General features: G+C 49.9%; 1 protein-coding gene across 1 annotated transcript in view; it reads right to left on the bottom strand.

Annotated features, from left to right (window-relative positions):
- LOC142571121 (uncharacterized) overlaps nt 1-19,306 on the bottom strand; it is a 136,953-nt gene that overhangs the window by 53,347 nt on the left and 64,300 nt on the right. The window contains exon 6 of the mRNA XM_075679708.1: nt 119-290. Within this exon, the coding sequence (XP_075535823.1) occupies nt 119-290 (172 nt within the window). The remainder of the gene's footprint in view (nt 1-118; nt 291-19,306) is intronic.

The raw sequence follows: 19,306 nt of genomic DNA, 5'->3' as shown, positions 1-19,306 counted from the left end.
AGTGTTAGATTTCGAAGAATGCCGCCTCTTCGCAATGCCACAGCTATTTTTCTTTTCCCTATTTTTTTCTATAGTAAGGTTTACTATACGTAGATATTCAAAATGCGGAGGAACAAACCTTGTATGATCCCCGGCAGGCGAAGCTTCTGAACGACACTTCGCAGAACGGATGAGGTCAGTGTACTGCCACCAACAATCACTTTAGTGAGACTGCTGGTATCCACTTGGTCCGTAAGTGGGGAGTGAACCAACTTTTGAAGGATTGTTGGATACAAAAAGGTACTTGTGGGCTGTTGTGCAAAAAAAGGAAGCAATGTTTTAGTGTGAACATCTGAAAGCATGTGGAGTATTTTTTTATAGCTACTGCGACTGTTCAGTTTTTGTCCTCTGCTGGAAGTGCAAGGGGCACGGATTATCTGCATCGACTTTACGACCACTTTTCGTGATCATCACCTGTTTTCGTCACTGTGCGCTTGGTCATGAAAACTATCGCCATTTTATTCTTACTGATCGCCTACTTTCTGCATGCTTTGAAGTGGTAATGCTACAAATGAAGCTAGGAAAAGTAAGGCACTTAATTTGACTTTTTTTTCTTCTGTGCAATGTCACTGGGTGTAATTTTCTTCTTGAATAACTCGAATTTTCAAATATACCCTGTCGCAACTAGCACATATGTAGTCCTTCAGTTGGACTATTCGGAGAAGCGGAAATTATTTGTACGGGAAATCAAATTGCATATTCAATTAACTAATCAAGAAATTAGAACTAATTAGGTTTGTGAATAATTGTGTTGCATGTGTGAAGACGACACATGCAACACAATAGCCTTTATTCGTTTTTTGTCGCATGATGAGTTCCGTGGTCACTCCAAGCACACACTGCTTGTTAGATGACCAGGCTGTGGTGAAACACCCTCAAACATAAAAAGGGTAAAATAGTAGACTACCTTGCTAGCAAACTGAAGCGGTACATTGTAAGTACATTCGCTTTATACCGCCACGATAATACCTTGACATTATTTGAATTTGCAAAAAATAAGCGAACTTGTATTTATGCAGCATATTGTAAGGCCGCGATAACGCGTTGTCATTATTTACAAAAAAAAGAAGAGGCAATTAAAAGGCACGATAAATGTGTAGCGTCTTAAAATGCTACACTAACAGATTAACATTTTTTTTTGCAAAACGAAGGAAGCGAACGATTGAAATGCAAGCACAGTTTGCTGATAGTTGCCTAAACGTGTACACAAGTTCCTCATTCATTTTATAATTTTTCGTATTGAGCTTATGTTATAAAACTTGACACAGAGGTTATTAAATAACAGCGGTGCCTAGCACTTACTAGTTTCTTAAAGCGACAGCGTTGAAATCCCCGTGTCGTAGAAAATCCGCTGGCGGCGTCCGGTTTCGGTGGCGTTCGCCGTCAGAAAAAAAAAAACCCAACGACAACCATGCAGGCCCTCCGGGTGGCGCAGAGGCGTTACAGAACTAATTGAATTTCTCAAAGTAAGATGCCTCAGAAAATTTGTAAAGTCCGACTTATACACAACCCGCAAACATGATAGCGTCGGTGTCTAATTTGATTGTACGAGAAGACATAATTCTGTTACGCGGAAACTTAAGCACAAACCCCTTTTTTTTGCTTACGGGAGTATGAACCATTGAGGAGTCACGACTTGTAGCCTCCGTCTTACGGGGGTATGAATCACTGCTGTGCCCTGCACTGCCGCCGGGATCGGCCCGCCACAGTTTTCTATCGGGCCCCGTGTCACAGAATATTAGGCGTCGGCGTGAACGGGACCCGACAACGCTATCGCGTTCCAGTCCTTAAGGCAACGCTTAAGCCTCCTCCAAATTTTTTACCGCAGTTGGCAAACACTCGTAGCTTAACATATCTTTCCGTTTTGCATTGAGTAATGTTCTTCGTGAGCACAATATAATTAAATATCTTCAGTTTGTAGTGTACCTTGCGCTACATATCTTTCTATGCTGGTTTCGCCTATGCTGCACTATAGCTCACGCTTATTACTGTTCTTTTAATTATGCAGTTGATTTCGTGTTCTTACAGCGAAGCCCTGTATAATTCTACCCTCCCCAATACAGTTTTCTCTCTGGGCAAAAATGTGGGCCGATCCCGGAGGTAGCGAAATAGCGGGCCGTGCCGCGGTGCAGCTGAAGCAGGCTGCAAGCACTCGGCCAATAATAATAATAATAATAATAAAATAAGAATAGTAAATGAAATAAATCAATGAAAATACACTGTTTCAAGTCTATGGGTATACGGGAATCGTTTGTGAACAGCACATGAACTTACGAGCAGGAGGCGTTACCATATACGTAAAGGACAAAATGTATGTACAGCATAATCCCTTGACTCGCACGAGTACAACGCCACCGACTGGTGGGGGGGGGGGGGGCTATATCTGTGCCATACATACGAAAGGCGGAATTGTGATATTCACTGTGTATATATCTCCAGGAACAACCCTAGTGGGATATCGAGAAGTTCTTGACCACGCACTTATTGTGGCTCAGCGGTGATGACACAACCCCTGTGATCATCGTTCGAGATTTCAGTGTGGACATCAAAAAAAAAACCAGAAAAGAAATCGTTTACTCAGTTTGTGCTAGAACAGTTTGGTTTTATGTGCCTAACCAATCGAAGTCACTCAACTACTCAATAACATTCGTGTATAGATTTAACTATGGCCAAGATTCTCAGCAGCCGAAATGGGCCCTCGATCACGATCTCCCTCTCCGGCGCATTCGTCTGCACGAATACGCCGCGCTTTCACTGACCTCAGGAACAGGATGTCACCTAGCCCACGCCGGGGAAACAAAGGCGGCGACCTCCCGGGGTGAGGTTGCAAGCCGTTATGACGATAAAAGCCCCCGTTTCTTTCGACGCAGGACGCTATGAAGCCGACGAGCCGTAACACCTTCATAATAAAGTCTCAAGGGAGTAAAAAAGTCGTGAACAGGTCCCCTTAAAGCATTGCAGGAGGCCAGTTACTGATGCCTGCCGGGCGATGTACGGTGAGAGTCAACATAGGAGGCGCATCTTTCATCGCTACTTTCGTCGTTCTCGTCGCGTGTTGTAAAGCCTTGATTGTTGAAAGGGGCTTTCTGAGGGAGTATGGTGCGGTCATCAACATCCCAGACCGTTCGGTAAAATTTTATCATAACTTTGATCCAGTTGATTGCTTAGAACCACCACGCAACTCATAACGCCTCAGTGATGACGACAGTGCCATCCCGCCTCTATCCTGCACCCTTCTTTTGGTGGCATGCGACCCGCCGTTCGACGGGGAAGGCGTTTCAGACCAAATAGTCCCGCTGTTAGTCATACAAGGTATTTCAGTAGCACGGGGTATTGTCGACGTCGTTAATGAGCACAAAGATTTGTTGCTGACAAATTTCAGCACGGAGCGTCGGCACCTTCGAATGGGCACAGCTGCGGCCTATTTCGACGGTGTTGGAGATGTTCAGAGGTGCTTTTCAATGCTTTAAGAAGCATCTGCACAAGAGTCGGCTCCTGTTCTTGACGTCAGCATTACGTCTGCTAAAGAAAAACGACAAAAACTTTTCGCATTACTAGACGAGTTCCGAGACTGCTTTGCGTCGACATCAGGAGTCGGTCGCATGCCCTCAACCAAGCACCGAATAATCGTTGAAGAGACGGCCAGACCAATTCACCAGAACCCTTATCGTGTGGCTCTAAAAGAACGTGACGCGATACAGGAGCAAGTAACTAGAATGCTCGAAGACGACGTAGCTCAACCTTTCAAGAACCCCTGGGCATCGGCTGTAGTTTTAGTCAAGAAGGACGGTAGCCTGCGTTATTGTGTCGATTATCGCAAGCTAAATCAGGTTGCAAAGAAAATGTCTACCCACTCGCACGTAAGATTACTCCCTCGACCGGCTTCGACACTTTCGTTACTTTTCGTCAGTGGACTCGAAAAGTTGATATTGGCAAATCGGGGTGGACCCGAGTGACCGTGAGGAAACCACTTTTGGGATGCCAGACGGTATGTACGAATTTAAAGTTTTGCCCTTTGGTTTGTTCTCTGTGCCCGCAACTTTCCAAAGGCTCTAGGATACTCTGCTGTTGGGTTAGTGGAAAACCTGTTTGTCTACCTCGACGACGTCATTGTGTTTTCTGCAACGTTTGACGAACACCTGCAACGACTGAAAGTGGTTCTACAAGTCACCCAATCGGCGGGCGTGACGCTGAAGCCAGTGAAATAGCACTTTTGCTTTGAGGAACTGTAGTTTCTTGCTCCAGTCATCAGTGATGCTGGTGTTCGTCCCAATCCTAAGGAAATTACCGCCTTCGCACAGTTCCCTTTACCATCTGACAAGAAAGCTGTCAGGCGCTTTCTGCGCCTCTGCGCGTATTATCGTCGGTTTATTGCAGATTTTGCACGCATTGCATCGCCATTAACTCACCCCCCGAGAGACAACGTGGTATTTGTGTGGGGCGACGCACAGAAGACTGCATTTAATGAGCTGAGGCAACGGCTACAAACACCTCCACTACTTGCCCAATTCGACGAAGCAGCCCCTACGACGCTTCACACTGATACCAGCAATGTTAGCCTGGGAGCAGTGCTCGTGTAGCTGCAGAACGACGCTGAAAGGGTGATTTGCTTTTGTTTACGCAACGATGTTCTTTACAAAAGGAACTTTTCACCCGTTGGATGCCTATGCAGGCAGAACCCTCTCGCGCGAAGAAGCCAATTACTCGACAATAAGGAATGCCTTGCCGTGGTATGGCCGGTTATGAAATTTCGCCCATATTTGTACGGCCGCCCTTTCAACGTTTTCAGTCATCATTGTTCGCTATGCTGGCTGAGAAACCTGAAAGATCCCTGCGCGCGACTAGCGTGCTGGAGCCTCAGGCTGCAAGAGTTAAACACGGCGGTCATCTTCAAGTCGAGGAAAAGACATACCGACTCTGATTGCCTCTCGCAGTCACCGATAAGGTCGACTGTTTCATCCAATGAAGATGAAATGCCATTCCTCGGTGTTCTTTATACAAGCGCCATTGCACACCAACAACGTGAAGACCCTGGGTTGCTTGCCCTTGTTAATTTTTAGACGGACGAACTCTCAAGGCTCCTAGAATTTTTTCAAGAGAACTGTCGCCGTTTTGTTTACGCAATGATGTTCTCTACAAAAGGAAGTTTTAACCCGTCGGATGCAACTATTTGCTGGTTGTACCTGCGCCCCTTCGGACTGAAGTGCTCCAAGCATGTCACAACGAGGTAACTTCTCGCCACTTAGGATACACGAGGACACTGAGCAGAGTAGGACAAAAGGTACTACTGGCCAAGACTCGCCATGGCCGTGAAACATCATGTACGGACTTCCCTCGATTGCCAGAGGCGCAAGTAGCCCGAACAAAACCAGCTGGCCTGCTACAACCGGTTCAGGTCCCACGCACACCATTTGACCAGATCGGAATGGACCTTTTGGGCCCACTTCCGGCGTGTAGTAGAAGAAAAAGCTAAGTTATTGTCGCAACTGATTATCTGACTCGCTATGCCGAAATAAATGCTCTCCAGCGAGGCACAGCAGCAGCAATGGCTCGATTTTTCAGAGAGAATGGAGTGTTGAGACATGGTGCACCAACCATCGTAATCACAGACAGAGGAACCGCATTCACGACAGCGCTTTTAGATAATGTCCTGATGCTAAGTGAAACAATTCACCGCAAAACAGCACCCTACCATCCACAAACCAAAGTACTCACAGAGCGCCTAAACAAAACCCTTGAAAACATGCTTTCCATGTATGTGGATGTTGAACACAAAATTGGGACGAGATCTTGCCTTATATAACTTTTGCGTACAACACTGCTAAGCAAGAAACAACTCGGATGGCTCCATTCAGTGTTGTTCACAGACGAGAAGTACGGATTATGCTGGATTCAATGCCCCCTCACAATGCGATGGCGCTGACACGGATGCAGATGCGTTTACACAATGCGTCGAAGCTGGACAGCTCGCAGGCGTACGCATCTGTCAACAGCAAGACTACGACGCAGGCCGCTGCAATGCTCGCCATAGACCAATAACCTACGAAACCAGCGACAGAGTGCAGGTTTGGACGCTCTTCTCAAGACGAGAAGCTATTAAGGCGATACCTCGAACCGTATCGAGTAGTACGACGCCTAAGTGACGTCACCTACGAGGTAGTGCCAGATAGCCCCTACTGCACGAGGCGTCGCCAACAGCGGCCTGATTCCGTGCACGTAGTACGCATGAAATGGAACGTCAGCGAGTGACTGTGCGAGGAACTTCACACCAATGACCTCCTCTAGCCTCGGGGCAATGCTCCTTTTTAAAGGGAGGCTAATGCCGCGTCTCTTCTGTCTCGACGACAAAGACAACGATGGGAGCTGTAGTAGGTTTCGTCTCGTGCATCGGCCTAGTGGAGATTAGAAGACGAAGAAGTAGTCTCTAGGCTCGACGACTAAAACAAGCTGTTTTTGTTATACGAGTCCCCGTCTCCTATGTTCGTTGCACAGCGGCAATATCAACTTTTTCCTGGCTCCTAAGCCCTTCCCATTCAACGCAAACGGTATTTTCTATGTAAATATCTCAAAAGCTGTATACAATCGTCTCCCAAGCCTTCCCCTTGAAGAGTATCCCCCAAAATGTTGTGGTCTACTTTGTCAAACGCTCCTGTAATGTCTAAAAAAGCCACATATAACGGTCTCCTTTCCACTCTAGATATTTCAGTAGATAGAGTAAGGACTGTGGGGTTCTCCTCCCCTGCTCTTGGGACAAAGGAAAGACAAGACAGTAGTGCAAACAATCACGAGGGCATTTATTGCACCTTTCATACCTGGTAGTCGAGTTGCTATCCCCAAAACATGCCGACGGGCGCGCGACAAATCTAGAAGTCTGATTCACCGCGACCGGATAGCGAGCGAATATGTTCGCCCCATGCTGGATCCCAACGCCTGGTCGTTCGCGCGTACGGTCACGCGAACGGTGGCGCGTTCGAAGGCGGCCACGCGAGACGGTCTCGCAGAAGCTTGGATCGGCGCACGCGCGGCACGGCACGTCCACACTGCTTGCTGTCCCGAAACCAAAGAGGGGTCGCCTTGTCTTTCCAGCACCCAAGTAATCCCACAGCAGCGCAACACTCGCGCCATCTCTCGCACTGCGCTTGTACCACTCCGACCACCGCGGGCGCCAGGCCACGCGGCGAAGCCACACTGCACGAGCTATGCGGAAAAAACAACATATCAGGGGACGCATGAGAGTCGCGCATCCCCACAGGACAAATAAGTTATGATACAGACAAGTACATATTCTGAAGCCATTCTGAAGTTCTCCCAAAATATCATTATTCTTTGCCCATGCTTGCAGCTTTACTTTAATTGCCTGCATTGCTAACCTGTATATTACAGCGATGTAATGGTCAACGGTCTATATGGGTAAATTTTATCTTTCTCCCCCTTACCTTTACAAATTAAATTCATTCTACTTTGTCGCAAACTGGCTGGTATACGCCTGTCTTGTAAGCTTTTTTCTACTGCTTTCAACAGAGCTTCCTTACTTTTTGGTCTTAATTCATTATTCAGCCTAACGGGAACCTCGTCTAGCCCTGTGGCTGTGCGCTTCGGAATTTTCTCTTCAGCTTTCTTCCAGTTGAAATTTCTGCGCACCAACTCCTTCTCTATCTACCCTGCAATCAAGGTCAATCTCAAACATCTGATCTGGTTTTGTCCTGCCACAGCCAGCCTCAGGACCAATCACACCCGACCTCTAAGTGCGGCGTCGTACGACGACTGGGTTGCACTGCAAGGAGACGCCACCAGTGTTCCGCGTACTGTACAGTTGAAACTAACGATGAACGCCGCGCCTTCAACGTGTGCTACGAGCGACCCTGTGCAAAGCGTCCATGGAAAAGTGCCGAGGCTATGCGACGAATACGTGCAGCCGAAGTGGACAAGCGAATACAACGCCGTTTGACCGTCTGGCAGCGATAGCAGAGACAATGCGTCGGCAGTGCGCAGTCGAAACCGACGAGGAGCGGCAGGAACGCTTAGTAAGAACAATTGAAGCGAGGCGTTGGAAGCGTACTCCGTAGTCTCAAGAACAATATCTTTCGGCTGTTGATGCCTTTGATCAGTGTCCGCGTCATCATAGCGCGCAAAAAGGGGTAGAACGAGGGAAAACTAACGCTACCGCATTGCTATCGCAGGATTGTCATTGGTCGGCCTGAATTCTTTATTTTTACCCGTCGTGGGGACGTATTGGGTATGACGTTCCGCTGCTCAGAACAAGTGCACGGGATGGAAACCCGGCTGCTGCGGCCACTTTTCTATTGGTGAAATGCGAAAGCGCCCGTGTGCCATGTATTTGGTGCACTTTAATGAACAATAGAAGTAGAAATCAACATGAAGTCTCCCACTACATGTCTCATAATGATATCGTGTTTCACAACGAAGCTGTATATGGCTTAGTAAGATCTTGATGAGGGCTAGTTGGTTCATACTTAGAACTGAGCAGCGCTTGTCTGTGGTGTTTGTTTCCTTGTGTCCTCGTCTTTTTCGCGCTGTTTCACCTCAGTTCTAAGTATATGGCTAGCCGATTAGTCTGTCCATCCGTTTGTCGCTCTCCTCTCCGTCGTTTGTCACTCTCCTCTTTGTCGAACTCCTCCCGCGCAATCCCATACGCATGCACGAAAAAAAAAGAGAGAGAGAGAGGTGCGCCATTGGCTGCACCAGTAATGACTTCGTTGGACTTCGTCGCAGCTGAGCGCGCGCGCAGCAGTTTCTCTCCGGCTACGAAATGGGTAGGCCACGCACCATACGTACTCCTGAGGAGCAGGCAGCTTTCGATCAGCAAAGTCGCGAGCAGAACTGGGAACGAGCTCCTCTACGCCGTGCGGATGCGGCATCCCGGGCACGAGAACAGGCTCGTGCATTCGATCGGGCGCAAGCAGCAACTGCATACCGTGGATCCGGCAGCCTACCAAGCCGCCGTTAAATGAACTGTCGGGATTAACCCAGTGATAAACACCTGGGCAGCAAGTTCCAGCTTAGCTGGTTAACCATCTGTACGCAGTGCTTGCGCGGTGATTTTATTTTTTTAGAGCGCAGCTCTTTGGCGTCCGTTCCTGGGTTTCGCGTCGTCGTCGGCGTTGTCGTCGGCCTCGTAACCAGCTCCGCCCCCCTTTCATCCCCCCAGCGCTAGCAGCGACCGACTGATACCGCTGGATGCCGCTGACGCCGCTAGAGAGTCAAGATAACGTGACTGCATAGAACACCGTCGCCGCCATGCAGAAAGAGGAGGAAAGGGTCCCCCCCCCTGTTCTTGTGTGGCGGATAGGGTGCTCTTCAGTTGCCGACGCGCCGGTTATTTCACGTTGGCCCCGGCACGTCGACGAATACGTGACCACCTTCCCACGGCTAGACCTGGTTCTTAGCGCTGCGGAAGCGAGGGTATCATATTGTTTGTGTCGGCATCGGCGGCGTTGTCCCTGAAACCAACTCCGCAGCTGGGGTTGACTCAATATCGGCGTCAGCGGCATCAGTCAGTCGCTGCTATCTCTTCCCTCCTCCCTTTATCGTGTTGTCCGCTTGCTGCGCGCGCTTCTGCCCCCATCGTTTGCCGCTGGGTGTACACGCTGCCCCCCTCCCCCTCTTCCTGCGAGTCTCCGGTTGTCAAAGCGCCGGCTCGAACTTAATTCCTTTCTTCGCTCCTCCTCCAATGCAACCCCTGTGCGGTGGCAATCAGAGAGCCAGATCGGTGGCGGCGGATCTGTATATGTGCACCGCCCGAGCCGAAATTGCCGCTGCCGTTCGCCACTGCGAAATTATCTGCCAGTTCTTTCTGAGCCATGAGCGAGACGACCGATGGAAGTCCTCCGTCTGCTGCTGCTGCTGCTGCTGCTAAACGAGCTGCCAGAGCAGAGGCCCAGCGCCGTCGCCGTCAGAATCCAGAGGTGCGTGCCGCCGAAGCAGAAGCTTACCTAGTGGAGTCTTTGTTAAAGGAATACGTGTGAAAAATAAAAAAAAAATTCTGTGATAGCGCATACATGTGTTCCTCGATTTCTTTGCCTCAATCTATCGAAAAGGTGAAACAGCTTATTTGCTGCGCTCAAATTTCGCATTAGGAAGTAACGTAATCGTCGGTAATTTTTTTCCATATAAAACCCCATATTATTTTAATTGTAGATTTTTCTATTGAAACAACAATGGCTGATTTACTTTTGGTGCCTCCCTTAAAGTACAGTTAGCCTGGCGGCTTCCACATGAACCCCTTTCCCGCACCCCTTCCCGCCCCGCACCCCAGGCAAAGCCGTCTGAGTACTGTTACTTCTAGTCTGTCATTAGTGCTTCAGGCAATCTTATTTTTATTGCAACATCCCTTTTAAATGCGTCTATGGCAAGTCTCTTGGCAGTCTTCTTTTTTTAAAGTGAATCTTCCTTTGTGAACTCCCTAGCACCTCTCTTGCTCGTGTGTTTTCGCCAAACAGCCCATATTCGGCAGAGCTACGGCGGCGCTATGCAGCAGGAATGGCTCGCACTACTTCGCCCGCAGCACTGGACGCTAGAGGGGAGAAGCTGGCCTGATCATGCGGATCGTTGTCTGATGGTGGAAGGGCGATAGGGCCGCGACGCGGAGAGCTGCGATAAGACGGGAGAGAGGGCACCGGAGGATATGCCTCACTTTGATGATCCGCGAGCGCAGATTCTTTCTCTGCGAGCCGTAGTGCCACAGTTCGGAATCCACTGGGCCACTAAATTGCCTTGACAAGTGGCCCGGAAGGCAGGTGTTTACATGGAAGCTTCTCTGTAGGTGCCACGGCGATTTATTGCGCTATTTCGCTTCGTTCTTTAATAAAAAGTAGCAGGTTAGCCCGAAAGGCGAAGCATCGATTGCGATAGAAAATTAGTACAGAGCGGTAGGAACCAAGGATAGTAGTTTTATCGGCCGTATAAACTGGTGAACATTCGCTTAATAACTGAATTAACAACCATGGCAAACATGAACACATCCCACTCGATCAGCGCGGACACTCGCTGCAAAACGCTGGACGCTGGTGTGAGCAAGCGCGGCGGCAGCAGTGAGCGAAGTGACCTTAATGCGCTATTTTCCTTCAACGCAAGAGTGAAGAGAACAGAGAGCACACAAGGGGATGAGCCGACCGCAGATATATTTCAAGATACGGTGCCCGCGAGCGCGCGCGGCCGTGCAAAGTACACACTTGTAGGTGAAGTACAAGCCGCCTACCCTGCCACCCGCGCATGCCTCCCCGCGTCATATATGGCGCGCGAGATTGAGCCGCGATCGTCAGTTCCCCTTGCGCCCAGTCGCGAAATGCACAGTTGCTGCCGGAGCAAATCGCCGGCCCCCTCCATCACTCTCGTTTCTCCACGGTCTTTCGCGCGACTGAAGACGGCACGTCTGCTGTACGCTTTCTCCTTTGCGCGCGCCACATTCGGCCGTGTTAGCCGGCTTCCTTCCCATGCTTTCGATCGGGCATACAGCATAGGATGTGCGGCGACGGTGTTATCGCCCTTAGAATTTATACTAAACATCAAGGCGGCGCCGATTGCAAAAATGCCCATGGAGTGCCCATATAATTGCTATTACAATAATTATCATGGTTCTGTGATACTGAAAATAGATTTCTCAACTTGTTCGAATAAAAACACGCAGATAACAAAAATATTATGCAACGCTGCATTACGGATATTCATTTGCATTTAAAAAGTAAAAACAATTATTTCATTTGACAGTCGCTAAATTCAAACGTGTAGACGCCACAACCTCAATACCTCGGAGGACTTCCTCCTGGGTCGCACTTCGTCCTTCGCAAAAATGGCGTCCGCACACTTTCTTGTGTAGTGTTGTTCCGAGCTGCTATTTTACGCGAAAGGAAGAAAAAACTTAGCGTTGAACATGCTTGGAAGAGTACGGAAGCAGTGCAGTAGACGTGCACGAATTCCAATTAAGGAAAGTGCTGCAGGTATGAATGTCAGTGAGCGGACCGTCTACAAGTAGATCTTAGTATGTAAGTGGTCCTGATGCCTTTTCACTGAGGGGAGGCATTTGTTAACGCCACAGGAGATATTGAAAGAAAAAAAAAGGAAAGAAAGTAAGGCGTAGAAAGTAAGGAGAGAAAGAACATAAAACACAGTTTCGTCCCAGTCACAGTCTTTGAGGCCGTCTGGTTGGTCCACATTACAGTACTCCAGGCTCCAGTCACCTCGGATTTCACTAAAGCCAGGACGATCCAATCCGCCAGCCATGCGTTTCCATCCAGCGCGTCCCATCCCAGCCACATCGCTGCTGGCCGGCCGTGATCTGCCGCAGTAGCTCGTGTAGTTTACGGGGTAGGCGTAGCCGGTCGCTCGCTGTCCACTCTTGCGGTAATGGGATGGCTCTAGCTGGACGATGTCTGTCTGGGGTTTTCGGCCAGATTTTCGGCTCGCCAGCCCCGCCGTTCCCACTGTTCTAGCCGGGTCTTCGTAGCCTCGGCGCATGCACCTCGGTCCTCGTCGGTGTGACCAGCCAGCGCCAGGCTCTCTGTCAGGGTGCACGATCGGGGATCTGCGGGAAGCCTCGGACATTGCCGTTAAACGTGGAGGAGGGTGTCTTCTGGTAAGCGCAAAAGCGGAATGTTGAAACCACGCCGAATAGTTCGTGGCGCAGTTGGTTTGTGAGGAGAGCGCCAGTGCGGGCTTGAAACAGAAGGGCGCTGCCTTTATTTCCTTGGTAATGTGGTGATGGGCACGGTTACGGCTTGTGGTGGTAATATAGTGCCAGGCTTTGCTTTTTTGCCTTTTGCCACTGCCGTGCGCGATGTAGTTGTTTCAGGATCATTTATTTCCTTGATGACTGCCTTGCGCCACTCTGTCTGTCTTAGTTTCCTGGCGTTTTGAATTTTGGCTGCATTTCATGTCTAGGGACGTGTATTTCCGAATCCAAGCCATATTAATGTTTTTTTTTTGTGTGTCTTAGGTGTAGGTACACCCGTGAGCAGAAGTATACGGACCAGGGATTGCCCGATAAAGCTTATTTTTTCCTCTGTGTGTGAATGAAACTTGAAATTGAGCACTGCAGTTCAAACTAGGCATTGTGAACTTTCCAGTGTACTCGTCAATTTCAGTTTAGCCTGTTAATTACAAGGAAATTTAGTTTTCTTGGTGACCCTGTGTTTCGTATACTTTTGCTCACTGGTGTACGTTCTGTGTCTGTATTTTGTGCTTGCTATGAATTTGAGTCTTCCGGCGTATTGTAATTTGGACCTCGCCACCCTTACCTCGTACGAGGACCAGCTCATTTCCCCGCTTACTGCTTGCTGCACTTGCAGTGGCAACGCTGCCCCCTATCAGCCAGCGGCCTAGTTCTGTTTGGTGACGCTCTAGGCAATTTATGGTTTCACTGGAGCAAGCCAGCACATCGGCTGCATATGTTGTCACTGGTACGGCTAATCTTTTCCACATTGTGCGTCCAACGGTGTATGGGTTGTGAATGCCTGACCAAGTGCCAGATGCGGCCTTTGAGGCGATTACACCCGCCGTGGTTGCTCAGTGGCTATCGTGTTAGGCTGCTGAGCACGAGGTCGCGGGATCGAATCCCGGCCACGGCGGCGGCATTTCGATGGGGGCGAAATGCGAAAACACCCGTGTACTTAGATTTAGGTGCACGTTAAAGAACCCCAGGTGGTCTAAATTTCCGGAGTCCTCCACTACGGCGTGCCTCATAATCAGAAAGTGGTTTTGGCACGTAAAACCCCATATATTATTATTGAGGCGATTAGCTTTTTTTTACTAATGCGTTTGTTGCGGATCCAGAACGTTTGGTTGGTCGCTGAGAGTTATGGTGAGGTATTTGTATTCGGATGTTTTTTTGATGAGGTTCCCTTGGAGGGTGAATTCGTCGCTAATGTTGTTTGTGTTTATTCCCATACACTGCGTTTTATCAATGCTGAACCTCAGTTGGTCGTATCCCGCAACTCGGGAGCAGATGTCGAGCTGGTGTTGGAAGTCAGCTGCTGATTCAGCTAGCAGCACAATATCGTCGGCAAATGCCTGACGTCGAATTTTGCGGTAGTCTTCTTGCTTGTCAGTTGTTATTGAGGACAGATGGAGGCCTGGTCCCTGGTTGTCTGTTTGGAAGAGTTGTGTGATGTACGAGGTCTGTTAGAAAAGTATCCCACCTTAATTTTTTTTCAAACACCTGATGGATATGAAACAAGCACGCTTGCATCAGCCGACCTTGAACCTTCGTGCGCATGCGCGAATTTCTTCCCGCCTGCCGATAGCGTCAGTCGCTGGGCCGCAGCACTTAAGTGAGGTAGTGCGAAGTGCTCTCGTCGGTTTTTTATTGCAAGGAAAATGGCGGAGCGACTGGAGCAGCGCTACTGCATCAACTTTTACCAGAAAGTGGGCGACAGCTAAGTGGAAACCATTCGGAAGATTGAGACGGCTTTCAGTGACGATGCTATGAGCAGCACAAAGATTAAGGAGTAGTACAACTGGTTTAAAGACGGCCGCACAATGGTGGAGAGCGAGCCACGCTCCGGTCGGCCATCAACATGCCGAAATGACTAAGTCATTGCCGAAGTGAATGCTGTGGTGATGCGGGACCGTCATGGTGGCTATCCGGGAAATTGCAGAAGAGGTGGGCACCACTACTTTTTCAACACATTTCATTATGCATGACCGGAGATCCAGCCATGAAGAGAGTTGCGGCGAAATTCAAGCCGAAGCTGCTCCCGGTGGAGCAAGAGCAACTTCGTGTTGAAGTCTCACAGGACATGCTGGATTCCACAAACAGTGACCCCGACTTCACGACCACCATAATCACTGGTAACGAGCCTTGGGTGTACGGGTACGACCGGAAAATGAAATCCCACTCGTCACAGTGGAAGCACTCCCGCGGTGTGGTATACCACGAGTACGCACCACAGGGTCAATCACCAAAGAGTACTACAGGGATGTCCTCCGTCGCCTACGTGATGCTGTGCGGCGGAAGACACCGGAGTTGTGGTCAACAGGAAATTGGTGCATCCATCACGACAATGCTCCTGTACATTCCTCGCACTTGATTCAGACTTTTTTGGCGAAAAACAAGGCTCCTGTAGTTCAACAGGCTTCTTACTCTCCTGATATGACCGCCTGCGACTTCTAGCTGTTTCTCAAAATCAAGAGACCATTGCAAGGAGCGCGATTTCAGACAAGAGAGGACATTATGGCTGCAACGACAGCTCAGCTAAACTCCATTCCAAAAGAGGCCTTCTCGGAATGCTTCCATCAATGGCAGCACCGCTGGGAGAATTGTTTGGAGTCAGAAGGAGAGTACTTTGAGGGTGATTACATTTCCAACGCTCCAGTTATGACAGTTTTTTATACTTCGGCCAAAGGTCGGATACTTTTCTAACAGACCTCGTATATGGTAAATAGTGCTGGGGACATAGGGCATCCTTGTTTTAGTCCTATTTTTTGCTCGACTTTCTTCGACCTTAGTTCCTGTTGTTGCGTTTCGCCTGCGACACGTGGTTTTGCCGGCGCGACTGCGGCGGGGCGGCAGACATTTTGGCCCGATCGTCGTCGCCGCAACACTCATCGCCAGGTGTTTCCAGGCGCGACTGCGGCGATGCGACCGCCTAGGGATCATCCTCGCATTCCAGTCATTGTGCCCGAAACAGGCGATGCCAAAGCAGGGATCTCGTTCCAGTCATTGTGCCCGAAACAGGCGATGCCAAAGCAGGGATCTCGTTCCAGTCATTATGCCCGAAACAGGCGATGCCAAAGCAGGGACCATCCTCTCATTACAGTCATTGTGTCCGACCGGCAGCGCCACGACAGGGTGCTACGAGATCGTGCTCGACATGGTGCTACGGCATCGCTACGACAGTGTGCGTCACCATTAGCCCATTGTATTTTCACGTGCTCGTCTTTTGAGGGGTTCCTTCTTGCCCTCAACTGCGAGAGTATAAAAACAGCTGCCCCCGGACGCCAAAAGGAGGGCTCCGATTTCTTCTGTTGAGTGAAGTGCTCTCCCGTCTCTCTACTACGGTCAAACCTGACCGCCAACTCTTTGCGATGTTAAAATAAACAAGTTGTTTCGTTGTTACCAGTCGACTCATGCTTTGCCGGGACCTTCGGATGCTTCCAGTTGTACCCCAGGCCGCCAGGCCAACGCTACCCTTGGGGCTTGCGACCCAGGTACAACCACGGGCGTCAGCGCCGAGTTCCCAACCGATCGTACCAGCGGTCCGATCCAAACATCTGGTTGGCAGCGGTGAGATCGCCTCCGACTTCAAACAACTGTCTGCCAGCGGCGAGATCGCGACAACGGAGGCCAGCAGCAAAGAGATGCAGTTGACGGTATGCTGAGCAGCTCAACGACGATCCGGGAGCAGTGCAACGAGCCCTGTGTGTCGACTGGTTGCCTGCAGCGGAACGACTGCGCGGAATTCCTGCCTGCGAGGTTTGGTGAGTGCGGGACTTTCTTCTTCTGAGCTTTGCCAGGCTTTTGTTAGTGTCAGAAACAGAGCTGGTAATTGTGGTTGTCGTTGCTGCCGGGTTAGTTTGCGGCAAGACAATAGTAAGCAGTAGAGAAAGCAGCATTCAGAGCAGCCATGGATTTGAAGTCGTTGCGCAAACCGAAATTGTTGGAGCTTGCAAGAGAGTTGGGTCTGGATGTCTCAGACAAACTAAGAAAACCAGAACTGCTAAAGGCTATTCTTGAGTTAGAGGCTGAGGATGACGAGCTGTCGGAATGCCTTGAGACTATTGAGGCGAGGTCAAAAAGACAGGAGCGCGAACTTAAAGAGCAAAAAGAGAAACAGGAGCGCGAACTTAAAGAACAGAAAGAGCGAGAGCAACAAGAGCGTGACCGTCAACACGCTTTGGAAATGAAGCGTCTTGAGGTAGAAATGGAACGCGCTCGTAATGGAAGTCAGGCACACGGTGCAGGAGAACGAGTATTGTTCAAAATGACTGACCTGATGCGGCCGTTTAAGCTTGGAGAGGACATTGGTTTGTTCCTGGTTAACTTTGAGCGAACGTGCGAGAAGCAGGGGTTCTCTCGGGAAACGTGGCCACAGCGCTTGCTCACTTTGTTACCCGGCGAGGCGGCCGACGTAGTCGCTCGCTTGGATAGAGAGGAGGCAGAGGATTTCGACAAAGTAAAATCGAGTCTGCTAAAAAAGTACCGGCTGTCTGCGGAGGCGTTCCGTCGGAAGTTTCGGGAAAATGAGAGAGGCAGAAGTGAGTCATATACAGAGTTTGCGTATAGGCTTATGTCGAACATGCAGGAGTGGCTCAAAGAAGAGAAAGCGTTCGGTGACCACGATAAAGTTCTGCAGTGCTTCGGGCTAGAACAGTTTTATAGTCGGTTACCGGAGAACGTGCGATACTGGGTCTTGGATAGGCCAGACGTTTGTACGGTGGCTAAAGCCGCTGAGCTAGCCGAGGAGTTTGTGACGCGTCGAGCTCGCGGAGCTAAGGACGGTCAAAAGGGTGAATTTGGCTCGAAGTTTGAGAAGCCGAAGTTCACGCCCATGAGATTAAAGGGGGACACGCGTAGTGAGGATGCGAGCGAAAGCAGTCCGACCAAACGTAAAGAGACGGCGGCAGCCAAACGCAGAAAGCGGTTCGAGATGAGGCGAGCGGGCGTTTGTTATACGTGCCAGAAGCCGGGTCACTTTTCGGCGCAGTGTCCGGAAACAACACCAAAAGTTGTTTTTTTTTCAATAGGCAGCACTGACGAGAACATGAAGCTTCTCGAGCCTTACATGCGAGACCTCCTCGTGAACGGGAAAGAGTGCCGAGTGCTTCGCGATTCCGCAGCTACGATGGATGTAGTTCACCCGTCTTACGTAGAACCCCATATGTTCACGGGCGAGTGCGCGTGGATCAAGCAAGCCGTGGAAGCTCATAGCGTGTGTCTGCCAGTAGCAAAGGTGCTTATTGAAGGACCTTTCGGAGCGCTTGAGACAGAGGCGGCAGTGTCATCTATGCTGCCACCCCAGTACCCGTACCTATTTTCAAACAGGTCCGATCACCTCCTGCGCGAGAAGGGGCTTTTGTTTGGTGAAGCTAGTGTTCAGGCCTTAACCAGATCGAAGGTTCGGGAGCTCGCTGCAAAGGCGGTAGTTGCGGGGCCGACGTTATCAAACAACGAAAAAGGGTCAGAGGCGCAGCAAGCTGATATTCCGAGCACGCCCGAACTGAATAAACTTGAGTCTGTAACGGTAAAGGCGCCAGATACTGGAGAGGAAACGCCCGACACGGGAAAGTTAGAAGAGCTATCTACTGATTTGCTCATCGCGCCTACGTCAGACGGACTTGATAAGTTGCTAAAAGTCAGCCGGTCGGCTTTGATAGCCGAGCAAAAAAAGGATGGCAGCCTGGAAAACGTGCGCTGCAATGTCAAAGAAGGTATCGCCAGGAAAACTGCGCGTTTTGTGGAAAGAGGTGGAGTCCTGTACCGGAAGTATCTAGACCGAAGAGGAGTGGAGTTCGATCAGCTGGTCGTGCCTCAATGCTATCGTCAGGATCTGTTGCGCTTGTCACACGGGGGTTCGTGGTCCGGACACCTAGGAGTTAAGAAAACTAAGGACCGTCTCTTGCAAGAGTACTATTGGCCAGGGTGTTTTCGGGACGCAGACCATTTCGTGAGGACATGTGACACTTGTCAGCGGGTGGGCAAACCAGGGGACAAATCGAGGGCGCCGTTGAAATTGGTACCTATCATTACGGAGCCTTTTAGACGGCTCGTTATTGATACTGTGGGACCTCTGCCGGTAACAGCCACGGGGTACAGACACATTTTGACTGTGATCTGCCCAGCGACAAAGTTCCCTGAAGCAGTGCCGCTTAAAGAACTCAGCTCAGTTGAGATAGTCAATGCACTACTGTCCATATTTGCGCGAGTTGGTTTTCCTGCAGAAATTCAATCAGATCAGGGCACAGTGTTTACTAGCGCTTTGACGACAACTTTTCTCGAAAGGTGTGGGGTAAAGCTGCTACACAGCTCAGTGTACCACCCACAGTCGAATTCCGTTGAGAAGCTCCACTCCGTCATGAAGCGCGTGTTGAGAGCGTTGTGTTTTGAACATCGAACTGACTGGGAGCTGTGTCTGCCTGGGGTGATGTTTGCTTTAAGGACCGCGCCGCATGCGGCTACGGGGTTTTCGCCAGCTGAACTGGTGTACGGTCGCTCGCTTCGATCTCCGCTTCGCATGCTTCGAGAATCATGGGAAGGTAGGGGCGACGACCCAGTCGTGGTGGAGTACGTACTTAAGCTCCTCGAACGCTTAAG

Source organism: Dermacentor variabilis, chromosome 1, assembly GCF_050947875.1.
Source record: "Dermacentor variabilis isolate Ectoservices chromosome 1, ASM5094787v1, whole genome shotgun sequence".
Lineage (NCBI taxonomy): Eukaryota > Metazoa > Arthropoda > Arachnida > Ixodida > Ixodidae > Dermacentor > Dermacentor variabilis.
This window is presented reverse-complemented; position numbering and strand designations above follow the sequence as displayed.